Source organism: Pyrus communis, chromosome 8, assembly GCF_963583255.1.
Source record: "Pyrus communis chromosome 8, drPyrComm1.1, whole genome shotgun sequence".
Taxonomy (NCBI): domain Eukaryota; kingdom Viridiplantae; phylum Streptophyta; class Magnoliopsida; order Rosales; family Rosaceae; genus Pyrus; species Pyrus communis.
This window is the reverse complement of record NC_084810.1, coordinates 23,199,994-23,216,827: the sequence shown is the minus strand read 5'-3', so window position 1 is coordinate 23,216,827 and position 16,834 is coordinate 23,199,994. Positions and strand designations below refer to the sequence as shown.

The 16,834-nt window shown below is 35.4% G+C and overlaps 1 protein-coding gene, 1 long non-coding RNA gene and 1 other non-coding gene across 3 annotated transcripts; all 3 read right to left on the bottom strand.

The window, feature by feature from the left end:
* Nucleotides 1-303: 303 nt before the first annotated feature.
* LOC137742625 (probable protein phosphatase 2C 25) lies at nucleotides 304-2,440 on the bottom strand. Its single transcript, XM_068482537.1, has 4 exons — nucleotides 1,918-2,440; nucleotides 1,087-1,425; nucleotides 801-980; nucleotides 304-686 (listed from the first exon to the last, which is right to left on the bottom strand). The coding sequence occupies exons 1-4, from the start codon at nucleotides 2,368-2,370 to the stop codon at nucleotides 528-530; spliced, it is 1,131 nt and encodes a 376-aa protein (XP_068338638.1). The 5' UTR covers nucleotides 2,371-2,440; the 3' UTR covers nucleotides 304-527.
* Nucleotides 2,441-6,277: 3,837 nt separating this feature from the next.
* On the bottom strand, nucleotides 6,278-6,417 carry LOC137743968 (small nucleolar RNA snoR136). The gene has a single exon (XR_011069573.1). It is a non-coding gene; the product is annotated as a small nucleolar RNA snoR136 (small nucleolar RNA).
* A 1,286-nt stretch (nucleotides 6,418-7,703) lies between these two features.
* LOC137743440 (uncharacterized) lies at nucleotides 7,704-10,445 on the bottom strand. Its single transcript, XR_011069471.1, has 4 exons — nucleotides 10,314-10,445; nucleotides 9,755-9,850; nucleotides 8,864-8,936; nucleotides 7,704-7,968 (listed from the first exon to the last, which is right to left on the bottom strand). It is a non-coding gene; the product is annotated as an uncharacterized lncRNA (long non-coding RNA).
* Between the last annotated feature and the right edge of the window lie 6,389 nt (nucleotides 10,446-16,834).

Below are 16,834 nucleotides of genomic sequence, written 5' to 3'. Positions count from 1 at the left end.
CTTAGAAAGATGGAGCCTTGGACAACAAAATGCAGCATCAACTAAGACCCAAAAAATGATAAATGATGGAATCATAGGGATGAGGTTTAGAAGCCTTAGGGTGTTGACTCAACATTGACCGAGTAGTTCTATTTCCAGAACATATTCTCAAATCCTAACACATCCCATAAAAAATTAAACACAAAGACAAAGTCTTACGCACAACGGATGTTGATATCAAGTTTTCAACCGTCGACGTCGTATACCGAATCAAGGAGAGAAAAGGTCAGAGAGTTTGTAACATTCTAATGCGTAAATTATTCTAAAAGAATGGAATTAATCAACATCTTGAACTAAGTCAAGTTCTACAAAGAATTAAAGAATAGGGCTGCAACAATTATACAAGTCAATGACTAAGCTCGATCTACCTTCTACGGGTGTTAAAAAAATTGCAGCTACGATTGTTAAATAATTTAGCATAGATATGGCTACTACGAAGTCCAAACACGATGATCTTTCCGATGTACCACCTCTCATTAAGCCGAAAATTATAAGTAAGGTCTCAATTCGACTACCATCACGCTAATATCGTCACAAGAGCCGCGTGATGTAGATAGTTCTATCAGATTTTTGCAAGCCACCAAAGTTTGCCCGTCAGTGCCTAAGCATGAAGGACGAACAACATCCACTGCTTCTTGGTTGCTAACCTGAAACCAAAGAAATAAATCCAATTTAGTTGATGAGGACTAATTTGATCCAAATAGTATGTATGGAACTCTATTGATTCAAAAGCAAAAATCATGACAAGGGGATTAATATACCTTATCCCATAATCCATCTGAGGCCATGATTATGAACTCGTGTTCGGGTTTGATTCTGAGTACTTTGGTCTCTGGCTCTGGAATTACATATTGTTTAAGGTGCCTATCTCCGATTCCTCTGGATACAGCTAGAGACCCCTGAATTCTCCAAACACCACGGCATAAATCGACATATCCACCCTACAAAAACAAATTCACCGTAAATATCAATCCCAATTCGAGTAAGGTTTTATCTGAAGTAACCATAATGTATAACAATTTGGTAGAGAAGAACTCAAATGCTTACCAAGTTCTCAATTCTGGCTTTCTCGTCTTCCCTTGATGGCCGATGATCAGATGTGAGGACCTCAGCAGCACCTCCACTGCTCAAGACAGCACGACAATCGCCAGCATTGGACACAACCAGGTTACCATTCCTGATCAAAGCCGTCAAAGAGCATGATCCGCCACGAAAATCCTCTTTAAGAAAATCAGAGTCCGTATTCAGATAACCATGCTTAATTGCCTCCTCAATTTCATCATCACCCCTCCTCCCAACTTCATCTAAAATGTTCTTTGACAAGTTCTCTGCTGCAAACTCAGCAGCTTTTGCACCTCCATGCCCATCAAATATACCGAAAATCGCCTGCAGAAAAAAAGTTTCAGCATCTCGAATTCCAATTATCAAACCGCTAATTCGACTAACTACAATCAGTAAAGTCGTAAAACATGGAAAAGGATCCGGCACAATATACGATGAACGGGTGAGATCTCGGGACCCCTAAGAAAAGGATCCGTAAAACATGAAGCACCATTCTGCTTTAATGGATCAAAATATTCTATATATTCTCCAAATTCCTAACATAGAATTCAAATTCCACCATTTCAGAAAAGGGTTTTAAAATTTTCCATCATTTCAGATGATAGAACAACTAATAACATAGAATTTTAATTAAAAATTATACTAAATTGGTTATGGTTTATATGAAAACCTCAACTTGATTTCTCACTGCCCAAAGCTTTCAAATTTCCCGAAATTATACACCAAGCATTCGAATTTCTCAAAATTCAGCTCAATAAAAACAAATTAATCCCAATTAAAAAAATTAAGAAAAAAAGAGAGCAACTTTAGAATTACCTGTTTGGAATCACCTTCAAGATTAAGACTAGCTGAGTAGCGATCCTCCAAAGCCTCTCTCCTCCCTCTCTTGCAACACACGTAGTAGTAACCTTCTCTATCTTCCTCCATCATCTCTCTCCTACCCGCCGTCGACAGCGTCGGCGGACCAGTCCCAAATCCCGAGGACACCACCGGAATACAAAGCTTCGCCGGCCTCTTCCTCTTCAGCTGCGTCACTGGAGACCCCGGACCCGAACACGACAACCCGCTTGGCGGATTCGGGATCCGAATCCGAAACGGCGACGACGGAGACGAACACGAAGCCAATCCCGACGGTGATAAGGCCGACGGCGGCGGCGGCGGTAAAGTTAGGGTTTCTGGGGCCGGAGATATCATGGAGGATTTGTTGCAGAACAGAGACGACGGCGGAGAAAACATCGGCGAGTTAGCAACTGCGACGGAGCACGACATGTTCCCCTTTTCGGTTTTATTATTCCGATTCCAAAGACAGTTTGTGCTTTTTTTTTTTTTCCTCCTTTTCTGCGTTTGTTTGGATTTAAAATTTTGGTTGAAGAGAATTTTGAATATATAAAGGTGGCTCCTGGGGTGGGGTCCACACATTATTCCGTGTTTGTGGCCCCCAATGGGCTATTTTTAAACAGTGTTTTGACCAGTTATTTGGGGCACTACTTCTAGAATGTCGATTTTGCCCCTCTTTGGATTTGCTTTGACTTTCAGTCGTTGCTTGAGATTAAAGTTTTGGTTATTCAACAATTTCATCTTGTTTTGATTGGAATTTCATTTTTTTCATCTTGGACAAACAAGTATTTTATGGAGTTTTGGTGGACGTCTACGAACTCCTTGTAAATATTAAGTGAATTCTCTATGCTATTTCATAAGAAGATTGGATTTCTTAAAGCATAAAAATTATTATTAATCATGTTCAACGTTTGTTAGCATGTTATCTTAGTCATGATTATTAATTTATCTGGAATTTTTTAAGCTTCTTTTTAATAGGTAAGCTAATCACTCATTAAATCCTGGTATTGGAGTCTAATTAATCATGTTTTCCTCTTTCTTTGTTTTCTCTAGAATTTGTACATATTTGTAAAACCAATGAATTAGCACTATAATCATTATACACATTTTCTTCATCATCTTTTACACTGGCGGGGGAGTGCATGATTAATGTTTTGCAGAGTTGATAATAGTTGGTTAGCTCCATTCCGTGAATTACAATACATTGGGAACAATTTAGGCTCCAAGTCTGTTCCGCTGATCGTTCTATCTTTCTTTCGGTAACAATCGCTTATTTTCAATGTTAAAAATAATTATTTCTTTTTATCTCTATAGGGTTATTCGTTTTGAAAATTAAAACTAATATTATCTGAGCAAATTATGGTTCTAGATTTTTGGATGAAACGGTCTCAAACCCAAGCAATTTGAATATATCCAAGTCAATTCCAATTCGGTTTCTAGACCCAAAAATAATCCAAGACATTTTTCTTCAAGATTATTATTGTTATAGTTGGTTATGTTTATCTTATTTCACAAGCCTTTTACCGTTCAGTTGGAGTGCTTTAGTCCGCAGGGGCAAATCCGTCCAATGAAACAACACCGGGCCCCTCCCCCCCGGTAAGTCGGATAACACTAAAACTGGAGGAGATAATTAAGGTGTCAAACACGTTAATTAATTTCAATACGGTGTTTGACTACTTACTAACTAAGCTAAGCTAATGATGTCATTCAAAGTGTGGGCCCCCGCGCTCTCTCTCCCCTGATTGGTGGTTTGATGAGCTTCCGCGAAGTTACCGTTGCAAACAAGGTCGTCGTCGTTTGCCGATGCTGCTGTCCTTGTGGGGAGGGAGCTGACTCGGAAATGACTGAGAAATGACCGTTGGTAAACCGGGCGCGTTTACTAACGGTCAACATGTAGAAGTTTGAAATTCCGGTTTTGCACTTGTTTTGGTGTGAAATTTTGAAACTGTGCCACCGTGTGGTTTGAAATTTTGAATGTTGCCATATTTGTATGTCAATTGAATTGCTAAACGTATGATTTTGTTCTAAAAACTCTCTTCTCTAATTATTTTAAGCTCAAAAAAATCTCTTTCGTTGAATTCACCTCTCCCACGCCCAATCCTATACTAGAACAAGAACAAATTTATTATTGCGATCGACCATAAGATAAAGAAGCCGATTGAAGCAAACATTAGTAGTATGTTATATTATATTCCCTTGATCTTCTTCTTCTTTTTTGAAGATGATAAGTGATCATTAATCAAACAAAACCAAGAATATCGTCGGTCAAGAATACAATTCCACAATTATGAATGCAACATAAAGATAATACACAACTTGTTCAACATAACTACATCTAACGAAATGGAAAGATAACGCTCATAATCCTTAAGCGAGCGCATAAACGGACCACTACCGATAACAGGAGGAGAAAATAGCACCTGATTTGATGTCGATGACTATTATGTTGGAGTTTCAATTCGAAGTGGTAAATTATGATTTTAACTTATGATCTAATTCATATTTTTGTTTGATTTTGATCAATTGTGCGAGTTTTTTTAATTTGATTTAAAAAGTGATATAGAGGAGTGCAATCTGATTTTGTTTAGTTTAACCTTTTGATTCGATTTGACACAGGAATTTACAATTTACACATACATTTTAACATTGGATGTCAACTTACTCATAATAAGGCCAAAACTTCGTATTGGGCTCACTATAAGGACACAGTTGTTCGTGCATTTATTTGTCGAACTTGAGACTTGGGGTGGATCCACCTTAGACAAGGTGGGTCGGCTAGTCCCTCCCCAAGCTCAGAAATTCTCCATAGAAAAGTTGGGTGCTACCCTTTGAAAATTTTAGATGCCCTTGAAAGCTGTCATACAACTGCTTGACGAATTGTCTCTATAGACATTGGACAAGGTAGTTGTTACTCATTTCATATGTTGTCATAAGTCGACAGACGTGCAATATGACTTGGCACTTCAGACTCGATGAAATACCAATTTGCACACTACTACATTAATAAAACTTTCTTGGATAGATTGAGACATTCTTCAGGTAAATAAGGGTCGAATTTGTGACATTCTCGAGTAAATCAGTTAGAGCAACTCCAAGGGGATTTTGAAATCAAAGTGTAGTTAGTTAAGATTTTAAAGGAGGATTTTAAAAGACTTTGAAATCATGGTGTAGTCAATGTAGCATTTGACATGATTTAAAATAATACATCCAAATCTAGATGTAATCAATTAACATTTTAAAAGTGTGCATACAAATATGTTGGTATTCAAAATTCATAGATTTTGAAGGATTCTTATAAGTGAGAGATTTTATGCAATCACAACATACCGGTCCTTGCACTTGCAAATTATAACTGACCAAATCATAGTGAAAAATTTTAATTCGTGCAAAGAAAATTCGTTGTCATGAAATGTATATGTTGAAGCAATTTTGAGCTAATAAAATTCTTCTCTATTATCATTTTCTCCAATGTTTTCATCAGCCATTTTTTCTCTGACATATTCTTCTGGTATGTTATTTTCTGATCCTAATTATCCTAACTGCACCCAAATCAAAATGCTTCATATGGGTATGGTTAATCTCACAAAACAAGCTCCTCTCCTCACTGATGAACTAAATATTAATGGACCAAGGCTGTATCATTCGAGTTAAGCCCCAACTCGGTTGAAATGAACCCACATGAGCACAAAACTATACCTCAATTCAAATGAGAAATCTATGAAAGAAGTCCATAGAAATCCATATAAATGCATGGATATCTATGTTAGAAATCCATATAAACCCGTCAAAATCCACATAAGATTATAAAATCTATTAAAATTCTTTAAAATCTATCACTTTAAAAAATTCATTAAAATCCTGTGAAATCCAAATTGATTAAAAATGTCCGTTTTCTCAACCAAAGCCCGTGCCTGTTTTGGGAAATGGCGGCCCCAAGACCACCTAAAACTAACCATTTACCCCCTTCCTCTTGAAGCCCAAGAGAGTGGAGCAATTCATCTCTTTGGAGTTTTTTTTGCGTTTTACTTTTATTTACAAACTTTTACCAGTAGTTTGTGATATTATTTTCAGTATATTTTCTTCTACAATTTTACAAAAGGCACCACGTACTTGTCAATTTTTGTGCAATTTAGTTATTTACCCCTAAATTAAAATCAATATTCATAAAAGCGCTCAAATTCTGGGCTTTTTTCTTCTTCTTCTTCTGGGCACATGCAGTTCCAGTTCCTAATATAAAAGAGCAGCTTGTAAGGATTGAAACAGATCAAATTATTTCTACAGATACAAATTAAAACGAAATAAAATATTGAATGAAAAAAGAAAGGGAAGTGGGGAGATTGGATTTAGTTCTCCGACGTCCAAATACCACACAGAAATTGCGGCATTAGATAGCGAGGAGAACATCTTTCTCGGCTCATCTCAAAATTAACACACACCCAATCGAATTTAAGTGCATGCTCATACGAAATTCAAAGCCTTTCCTTTTTTTTTTAATTAAGAAAAATACCCAATAAATCACAAAAAGAATCAAAACCCAAGAAAAAGGATTGAATTTATGAAGTGGGTTATTTGAAATGTAGCTGCTTCAGCGTTCTGAATCTCCCAAAAGTAGCAGACTTGAAGGAGATAATTAAAAAAAGACCGAAGCAACACGATCGATTTTGCTTCAAGGGAACGAGTCGATTTGGGAATTGAAAATCCGCAATGACCAGATAGTGAAGCACACAACTATTTCGTATCACATCGGATTCAAAAAAAAAACCAGCAAAAAATTTGAATGGAAACGATAGAGAAAACACAGAAAACGCGAAGAGGGAAGGAGGGTAGCAAATTTCAGAATGGAGGAAGCGGCTGCTTTGATGCCTCTATATATAAAGGACCGAGAGGGAGGAGAGGGTCGAGGGAAACCCTAATTTCCTTCCTCTCCATTGGGTGAATTTACCAAATGGTCCTTGTACCCCTAGAGTTTTTTTTTTCTTTTTCCTTTTGATAAGTGGTTAATTACATACTTGTCTTCTAAAGTTTTGGACTTTTTTCACTTTGGTCTTTCAACCTTTTTTTGTTGTCTTAATTTGATTAGTGAAACTTTTGAATGTGTGTTCGTTAAGTACAAAAAGGGGTTTTCATTACAAAGGCCATGGCCATTAGTTAACGAACATTTCAGTAATCCATGTACTTTTATCAAAATAGATTCGGTATATAGTAACGTAATGTTTAGTGAGTAATGACTATGTGGGCGGACAAGAGTAGATTGGCAAGATACAAAGTGTGCCGATCCTACATCACATCATATCTTCATAGCGAGATGCATTTAAGTGTGTTGACAAGGGACACAATCGTTCGTAAAGCGTCGATCAACCTAAGAGTGCACGGATGTAGGACACAGCACACGCTTATCACACGTTCCCTAAGCTATTACAACAAAGTGTTTAATGATAGCCCCCATTACAATTGTCCTTGAAATGGTTGAGGGACCAATTTTGGCGGAAAAGAAAACAATTTGAGGACCAAAGTGGAACAAACATTAAGATTCATGGGGCAAATTTGCCATACACTTTAAAAACACGTTCTAATTGGTCTACGTTCAAATTCAAAGTTCACTTTCACCCTTCAATAGTTTGAATCAAAATGTAACATTTTTTTGTTTGTTGCTAAAATACAAATATTAGGAAAGCTCTCAGCCAAACGGATATGGAGAATACAGAGATGGGAAAACAAATAAATAACAAAGCTTTCGGGAGGAGGAAAGCAAAACGAATCACATGTAACGAAAAATCGACCGTTAGAATTATGCCATACAGCAGGAAGTAAAACCGTATGCTATAGTAAGTGATAACTGACGCCTAAAACAAGAGAAAAATGGTGTAGGAGATGCACAATTGCTCTCACAAAATCGACAGTTCACAAGTCAAATCTAAATACAGTGTAATACAAGGTGCATCGGCATTCAAATCATCACTCAGTCATCAATCTGAACAGTCCAAGTCGACGCTTCCTCCAGAGTCCAGGCCTCACCATAGATGCCTGACACTATATTCGAAGGACAAGTTAAAGCTACATTACAATCTTTCAGTTACTACACTAAATCTTTCAGTTCAACCAATGACAGTCAATAAATATCTGATAGATAAGCTGAAAGGAGATTAACTTGTATGGAAGTGTTCATTAGGGGCTTCCACAAAGCACAACAATCAGTTGATGAAAATTTTGCATTGCTTCAGTTGATTTGTTTGTGTTTTCAAAGTCTAAACTACATCCTAAAGGATTCGAATATAACCTGGGACCTTTATTCGAAGAACACCCCAGCAAATTAGGCAGTCTTTTTGGAAGTCCATAAGCAACTTCACCTTATGTAGTTCTGTGTGTATGTTTCTTAATGGCAAGACAAGCACATGTGATGAAGTCTAAAAATACTAGAGAAACCTCAGAACTATTTTAGCATAAAATTGCCACAATTCCTGGACAGTAACAGAAAGTGATAAACCCTTCATAATGTTCGGATTATTTTTTTATGGTGCTTTGAATTCGTAGCAAAAGAAACCACTTCTTGTGTGTAAAAGTGATAATGGAGATTCAGATGAAGTCTAATAATCAATTCAACTACAACTAATCCAAGAATTTTTGAAACTGCCCACTACAAAAGAGGGTCGAGTGGCTGCAAAGCCTGCAATAAAGAAGGCAATTCTTCTATTCCAAAATGGATACATAAACTAGAGAAGTTCAACGTCACAAAGGAGGTTGAACCAAGAGCTGTAAACTGATTCACTTTTAGATGGCATCCAAATCCCACATTATCTATTGGATCATGACACCATCACATCCAAATGCATCATAGCAAAGTACACACTACAAAGTCTAGTACAAAATAATGATAAGATGCTACCACCAAATGATATCGGACAAGAGAAAACGGTTAGAATGTTACCTCTTCCCAAACTCCATCAAATATCGTGAGCCATTGTAACACAAGAACCACAGTAACACAACGACCAAAGTATCTGTCAAGATTAAGGAACTGACAAATGCAATAAACAGCAGAAAGGAAGGGAGAGAACTCCAAATTAAATTTGACCCAGAATGGTGGGATATACAGTAAAAATATTGAATCCTCAATGGCATTACTTCCTCAACATGCAGTTTCCTGCTATATTGCACCAGGCGTTGATGACCAAAAACACTTATTTTTATGATACTTATATGTTACATTATGGTAGAAAGGATTAAACAGGCTAAAAAATAGAATCAGTTCTTAGCACACGATGATCAAAGAAATTGTCTAAAAATGAGGCACTTTTCCAAATCATAACAGCAAGAAGAATTTCTTATGAGCTCATGAAATGCTAGGGTCCCTTTGATTACCATTTTGCTTTTTAGTTTGCAGTTTTCACTTTTTGTGCTTGAGATATGAGGGAAAAGAGGGATGAAGAAGTGTGATGGGAGAGAGGTAAAGAAATAAAGAAGAATAAACGAAAACAAAATTTAGAAAGTGATCACAACCAGAATTGGTTTTAGGTTTTTGGTTTTCATTTTGTGTCTCCCTGTATATTATTTTACATCTCTCCCACCATCTTTCCTCGGCTCCACTCTTCTATATCCCTCATTTCTCCCATGTATTTCCCTCTATATCTAACACAAAAATGAAAACAAGAAACTAAAAACGAAATAGTTATCAAACATTCCTAATTGTATACTCGAAATGTACCAGATCAAGGAAATAAGTTCACTCATTGAAAGTATGTAAATCCACATGCTCTCTAAACTAAAACAAGACAATATCCAGCATTCTGAAGACAAGAGAAGGTAAAACATAGGATACTGAAGAGATAACGCTCCCACCAATCCAACATATAGAGCCCAAATGTCACATTGTAAAGATAGATCTTTCGTTGAACCCAATTCATAACTCCGGAATCTACAAACATCAAGCACAAGATTAGTGCCAGATTTAGATATCTCAGGTCACAGAAAAGTCAACAAAACCATATCCCAAAGATTAAAGAAAAACATGAGTCAATCAGCATAAGAAATTCCAGGATAAAAAAATCTAGTAGGATGGAGTTGACTGTAAAGGTCAGAGCTTCATTGTGATCTTGCCCATCTATATGCATACACACACACGCATATATATATGCATATAAGTGTGTATATTTGATTGGATTCCTACAGAACTTTAAATTGAGAAAACCACAAATGGGTGTTTAACAAAATTGGGATTGTACACAAGATTTATTCTAACACAAACAACAATCTACTTCTATTCACGAGTAACCAAACAGATCAGTAGCTTTACATATTTGTCAAATCCTACAAATTATGTATCTTTTTACCGAATCTTTCTCACCAACCAATCAGAGAGGACGAAGCTGATGACTAACCGGTTTCAGAGAACCAAGGGGTGAGTTCAGCGGAGCTGGCCGGAGACGATGAATCGTTTCTCGAGAGAGAGAGACAGAGAGAGAGAGATTTGAGATGGCAAGTGGCAACCAGCGAAAACGAGTTGGTTTGACTCTGACCAAAACAAAAGAAAAACTTGTTCGACCCACTTTAAAGCCCATTTCGTCAATTTATCAATGAGGCCTCTTAGGCCCATTAGGATTAAATTGGGTAAAGCTTTGTGGATCGGACTGTCCCTTAGGCTTGGGCTTTTTAGCCTCGAGTAGTTTTATCAACATTCTCACATGTTATGTGTTAGATAGATGAGTAAGTGAAATAAGGTCTCATGGTATTTTTCGGAAATGCTAGAAAGATCATCCACTTGAACTATGTTTGGTAAACTACAGGATGTGATGGTTGATGGTTGATTTTTTTTAATGATATCAATCTTCACATCTTGTGGTCTACAAAATATGATCTAAAACATGATCTCTTTGGCATTTTCCTTTTTTATTTTTTTTTTCGAGAACCACATTATATGTGTACAATGTTTAGTTTTCTATTTCAATGCTTGTTTGGAAGAATTTGTACTTTTAAAATTAGGATTGAAGAGTCGGGTTCTCTTGTTTTATTCATTGTGATCTTTTTTTGATAGCGTGTCATTTTAAAATGTAACTTTAGTTCTTGATATTTACGTTAAGTTTTGAATAATTTTGTTTGTTTGGTTTATAATATTCACAAAAAACAAAAAGAAAAAACAAGAATTACAATATCCTTACTGTTTTAACCAGTTTTCCAAAATTCTATGGAAACCGTCATAAACCTATTTTTATAGAATTTTCACCTAACTATAAGCTTCTTTATTCAGGGATTCTTTGTCCTTTGGCCATTTTAACAATGAAAATAAGAATACGTCAAAGACATTTTGAGTTTAATGACAATTCCTGAGAAATTGAGCTTATCATGTTTTGAGAAAACTTTGGTGGAAGTTTTTTTTTTTTCAATTTTTGTTGCCAAAATGATTTTTGCAGTTTTAGATGTCCCAAATGTAAAAACAAGGTTAAAAATACTAAAACTCATGTCATGTTAGCAAAACTAACGCATTATTAAACCTAATTGACGAAATAGAATATTTAGGAACACAGACGGTAACTACAAAAACTAAAGTAAGACAAAACAAAATGTCAAAGATAAAACAAAGTGAGACAAAAATAGCACTGAGTGTAAATAATTACTAACAATTGTCAAGTCTATCATCATCATCATTCATCTCCATCATCGTCATCACTTTTTCCTAATTGAAGAAGTTAGTACACTTAAACGATGTTAAATTGTTCATCCACTGCTTATCTTATCTTATCTTATATTCTTTTTCTCTCCTTTGTTCAGTACCTAACCACTCATTGTTTCCAAATTACTTATGACCTTCACAACTACCATTTCCTCTCTGCTTTTCAGCTGAAATTCCATCATAGCAAAGCTCCAAACTCAGTTGTGCACCACGCTGACCTTAAAAAATTAACAGATCCTAATCAAGATGTTATATTTTATGGATTTAGTCGTTGCTTGTATGATATCCTTGTTGAAATAGAGGCCAAACGCAAAAAAGTGAAACCCTTTTTACACTTGGCCTTACAATTGAGACTTAAAACAAACGATAAGATTATGTTTAACCAAGTGAATCGTTCAATTTGTCCTCGTCATAAATTAGGATTCGGTTCCTTCTATAATTGTAGAATCTCTTGCAACGTTTTCATAGCTTAATCTGATAGAAAATATGACAGGCTTTCTGTTTTTGTATATAAATGCTTTGAAATCTTGTTTTTTCCCTCAAACTCTTTTGCATATAAGCAAACTGCAAACTCATATTCAGTGTTTGATTAGGGTTTAGTGTTACGGGAGTTTGACATACATTGTTGACTTATTTTTAACAATTTATGCTCATTTACAGTTCAATCGTTCGTACAACATTGTGTTAAAGTTATCGTTTGTGAAGAGCCGGTTTAGGATTACGTTAAAATACATTGTTAAAACTTAACTCTCAACCATTTAAGCTCTTTTAGAGTCAAATCGTTATTTAATATTCCTTCAGAGTTCTCGTTCGCGAACAGCCGAAGCTCTTGATCATATTTAAATATTCCAACAGCACCATGTCACTGCTCAATCTTTAAAACACGTAACTCAATCGTGTTGCCGCACGCCATGTCAATTTGTGAATATTATAGCTGAAATTGGAGGTTAAGCCTAGCAAGTTAACTATCCATGACTCCAATTAATAAGCCATTTTAATAGATCTTTTCTGCATTGTGATTATTTTATTCGAGCTTACCTGTCGAACAAAGCTAACAAATTATTCATGCTTTCAGCTTTTTTTTTTTCTAGATGGCGATCAGCTACTGGCCGTGGATACATCATCAATCGTTTCCACTCACAAGGTGTTACAATAATTGAAAATTAGGGTTTCGTTTTCACCATATTGGCCGTCCCCATCTGTACAGTGAGATTTCTAATGCTAAATGTCAAACTGCACCAGCGGATTCCTCACGCCACATATCTTGTACACGAATCATAGCTTACCATCAACTAGCTACAGTAAGAACATTATTGAGTGTTAAAAAACAACGCACACGTGTTTGGACCAAAGAAGAAGATAATTTTAACGAAAAACTTTCGGTATTGTTCATTTTAACGAAAAATCACATTTTTACACTAAAAAGTCAATTCTGGTACTATTCACTTTACCCTTTATTTTGTCTTTATCGTTAAAACTTAGGCCATCTCCAACCGAAGGGTCCAGAGGGTCAGAGGGCCGAAAATAGCCTGAAAACCGTCTCTAACCGAGGGCTAGGCCAGAGGGCTGTGGAATCTGAGAGGGCCCCACGGAATCGGAGAAGGCTAGAGGGCTGGCTGCTGGCCAGAAAATATAGCATTCTTGTCGTTTATAACCGACAAGAATATATTTATATTAAAAATTAAATGTATTCCTGTCGGTTATAACCGACATGATTGTTTAAATAAAAATTTTGAATGCAACGGCTAGTCAGCTAGCCGTTGTATTCAAATTTTTTTTTTTTTTTTGGGTTTTTTGGGCCAACTTTTTTTTTTTTTAATTCTTCAAAATTCTAATTTTTTTTCCTTATAAATACCTAAACCATTCATTAAATTTAAATTCTATTTTTTTTGGTTTTTTGAGCTAGTTATCGTTGTAGTTTTTAAATTTATGTTGTTGGATTTGAATTTAAGTTGTTGTAGTTTTTAAATTTAAATAATAAATTATGTTTGGCCCTCGGTTGAAGACGGTTTTTCGTGACAAGGCTAAAATGAGCCTTATGGCCCTCTGGCCCTCGGTTGGAGACGGAGGCAAATATGGCTCTGTACTGTTCATTAAAATATTAATATCTTGGAGAATCTTGGAGGGCCAAAGGGCTAAAACGAGCTCTCTGGCCAGCCATCGGTTGGAGATGGCCTTAAAATTTTCGAGTCATTTTCATTAGTTTTTCTAAAGAAAAATTAGATACTTATGTGACAAAATAATTGTTTGATAATAATCCCGTAAGTATATTTGGCTTTACTTGGAATGGTGGAGTTTCTGATTCATCGACGGTACCAAATTAAGCTCTTCCGTGGAATAAATTTGTAGTTTAAGTGGTTTAATCCTTGCACGCGTAGAATTGTGTTCAATTTCCTTTTCGGATATCGCATGAAAACAAATTACTAACGGTTCTTTTGTTTGTTTTTCAACTCAAGGGCATGGTTTTTTCCTTGAGTTAATAATAATCAAGAGACCATGACCATAAACAAGTAAGATAATCTGCATTTGTATTATTAAAATGTGATCGGCACGTTTTTAAGCACAAAATTCATTGCAAGATAATCTGCATTTATATTATAAAATGTGATCAGCACGTTTTTAAGCACAAAATTCATTGGAGGTAGGGGTATGATTAAGAAATAATTTACCTGAGCATGAAAATTGGGTAAAGATGTGGGAATATTTGCACTGATTTGGGACATGATTAACACGAGAGAGTACACATCTTTGCACCTTCTGTTCATATTATTCAAACCTATCAATTGCATGAATATTCTTCGCTGCAATTTCTTAATTATATAAAGAATCAATTAAAGTACTTAATAAGAAATTAAGAAGATTATATTATTCTTTGTTTACAAACGATAAGCTGGCAGAATCTGTACGTCAGTTTGGAATCAATTATAGGTGTAGATCGCTACCATAAAACTAAGAGTATAAAACTATCTAATCAAAGATTTAATTAGCACATGCCCTTTCAAAAAATTTACATCTTGAATAAATCTAGAACTTCACATGTTATTACGCGTAAATTTATAATAGCGCATGTTATAAGGCGTAAATTTATAGGGAGGCAGATTCTTTGCCCTCTCACTTCCCGTACATTCTCATCCCCTCTTGTTTGTGCGGTCACGGTTAAACAACGTCAACATTTTATATTACTATTATTTTGTCTTTTTATCTTTATAAAAAAATTAATATAAAATGTTGACATGACTTAACCTTGACCGTACAAACATGAAGAAGATGAAAATGTATGAAAAGTGGAAGGGCAAAGAATTTACCTCCGATCTATAGCATCACATGTTATGGATACGAACAGAAGTTATCTCTAATTTGATGTTAGCTGCAACTAAGAGGCTGTTAGACAACCTATCACATTGTCTTCAATCAATTGTAACTTATGGTAGGCTGTAGCTAGCTTAGCTTCATAGTCTGTGAAGCATTTGGTATCGTATTAAGGAAAGAAAACACTCTCGGTCCTACCTCTAGTTTCTCCACGAACATGGCATAGAACGTGGTCGTATACTCGACTCTTATCTTACTCTATACTAGCATACGGGCACACAAGTGTGTGAGAAAAATTTTTATTTTTATTTTTGAAATAAAAGAAGAGAGGAATAGAGTGATAGAGAACGTGGGGTGGGAAGTTTTTTTTTTTTCTTTATTTATTTATTTATTCTTTATTTTTTTTATAATTAGAGATATGTTAAGAATATATGTAGATAGAGCTTTGAAAAAAAAAAAACAAAATTTAGTTGTATGAAATTACATTTTTACCCCATATTTCTTATTTTGTTTTAATTAAAAGATTAAACTGATAATTTTATAAAATTTTAGATAACAATGAATGTTTTATTAATTAATAGAGATAACTGCATGCAGCTTTCAGAAAGATAAGTGTGAATAATTGGAGAGATGGACAGTCGTGGTCATATCACATGCCCTATTTTTTTTCCATCCTGGCTTTTCCCCACAAAACCGTACAACTCTACAAGCACCAGTGATCCTTGCCCATCACTATATAAATTATTAACATCTTACTCAGCCTCATGCTATGGCAGTGGCTCACAATGAGAAAATTTACATATCATAATTGAGTAACATATGTTGATACAGTGTATCAAATTCATTCAAATTATTATAGACTCGTTTGGAAGTGTTTTTAAAATAATCAAAATTTTTTTTTTTTGTAAGAGTGCTTTTGGAGCCAATCTTTTGTAAAAATACAAGTGAATTCTGCAAGAGCACTTGCATTGCTTTCTATAAAAAGCACATAATTTGTGCTTCATTCAGGAATCACTTCAAGTGCTTCTGGAATATAAAAACACTTTCACCAAAAGCATTTTCAGTTATTTTAAAAGCAATTCCAAACGTGTCTATAACCTGATAGCATTGAGCTCTCCATTTTTAAATTTGAGAGACTGCCTTGAAGAAAGATAGGAAGATGGTGTTGAAATATCTCACATCGATCGTATCTTTAAGAAAAGAAGAATTTAAATATCTCAACCTCACTCCAACTAATATCAAGACGTTTTGCATGTGATAAAACTCCTGCCTAACGAATTGTGATTCGAACAGAGGAAGACCGTGACACCGTTTATATGTTTAGAATTTGACCTTATTATCCATATGGTTCTTTGAATTAACAAGTGCCATATGTCCTTTCCTTTTTTGTCTACAACTAAGAACAGGATAAGGCCTATTATACCCTATCTAGCAGATGACTGTGATCCTAGTCAAGATTTATCTGCTACCATTTTCTTGTTCATCATCCTTTCCTTTTTTCCCCTTCCCTTTTCCCCGTTTAATTTGATTTTAGGCATATCTATCTACTGAGCAATTTTTGGTGCATCTCAAATTCGGCTATGTAGTGTTATTATTATACCGTAACACGATGACACCGTTCATTTTATTATAACACATGAAATAATATACCGTTTAACTTATGTTTCTAAACTTATCTTATCGTACAACCTATAGAAATTTCTGTGCCTACAGAGAACGATTTTTACATCTCTCGTCAATAGGATTCAGGTGAACTGGATATTAAAAGCCATATATATATATATATATATATATATATGCTGTGTCAACAGCATGCTTGCATGCAGTACAATTGTCCGGCCGTGTAGTATGAACTAGGACTACATATTAAGACTCATATGTTGTTCTGTCAATACATTCCTTCAGCTGCATGCAATACAAGTT

Bases quoted from the DNA above. Each gene is read 5' to 3' on its own strand.
- LOC137742625 (XM_068482537.1), bottom strand. From the start codon at position 2,370: ATGTCGTGCTCCGTCGCAGTTGCTAACTCGCCGATGTTTTCTCCGCCG. The intron at 1,426-1,917 runs GTAATTCTAAAG...TTTTTTCTGCAG, and splicing joins TTGAAGGTGATTCCAAACAG to GCGATTTTCGGTATATTTGA. The intron at 981-1,086 runs GTAAGCATTTGA...TTGTTTTTGTAG, and splicing joins AAGCCAGAATTGAGAACTTG to GGTGGATATGTCGATTTATG.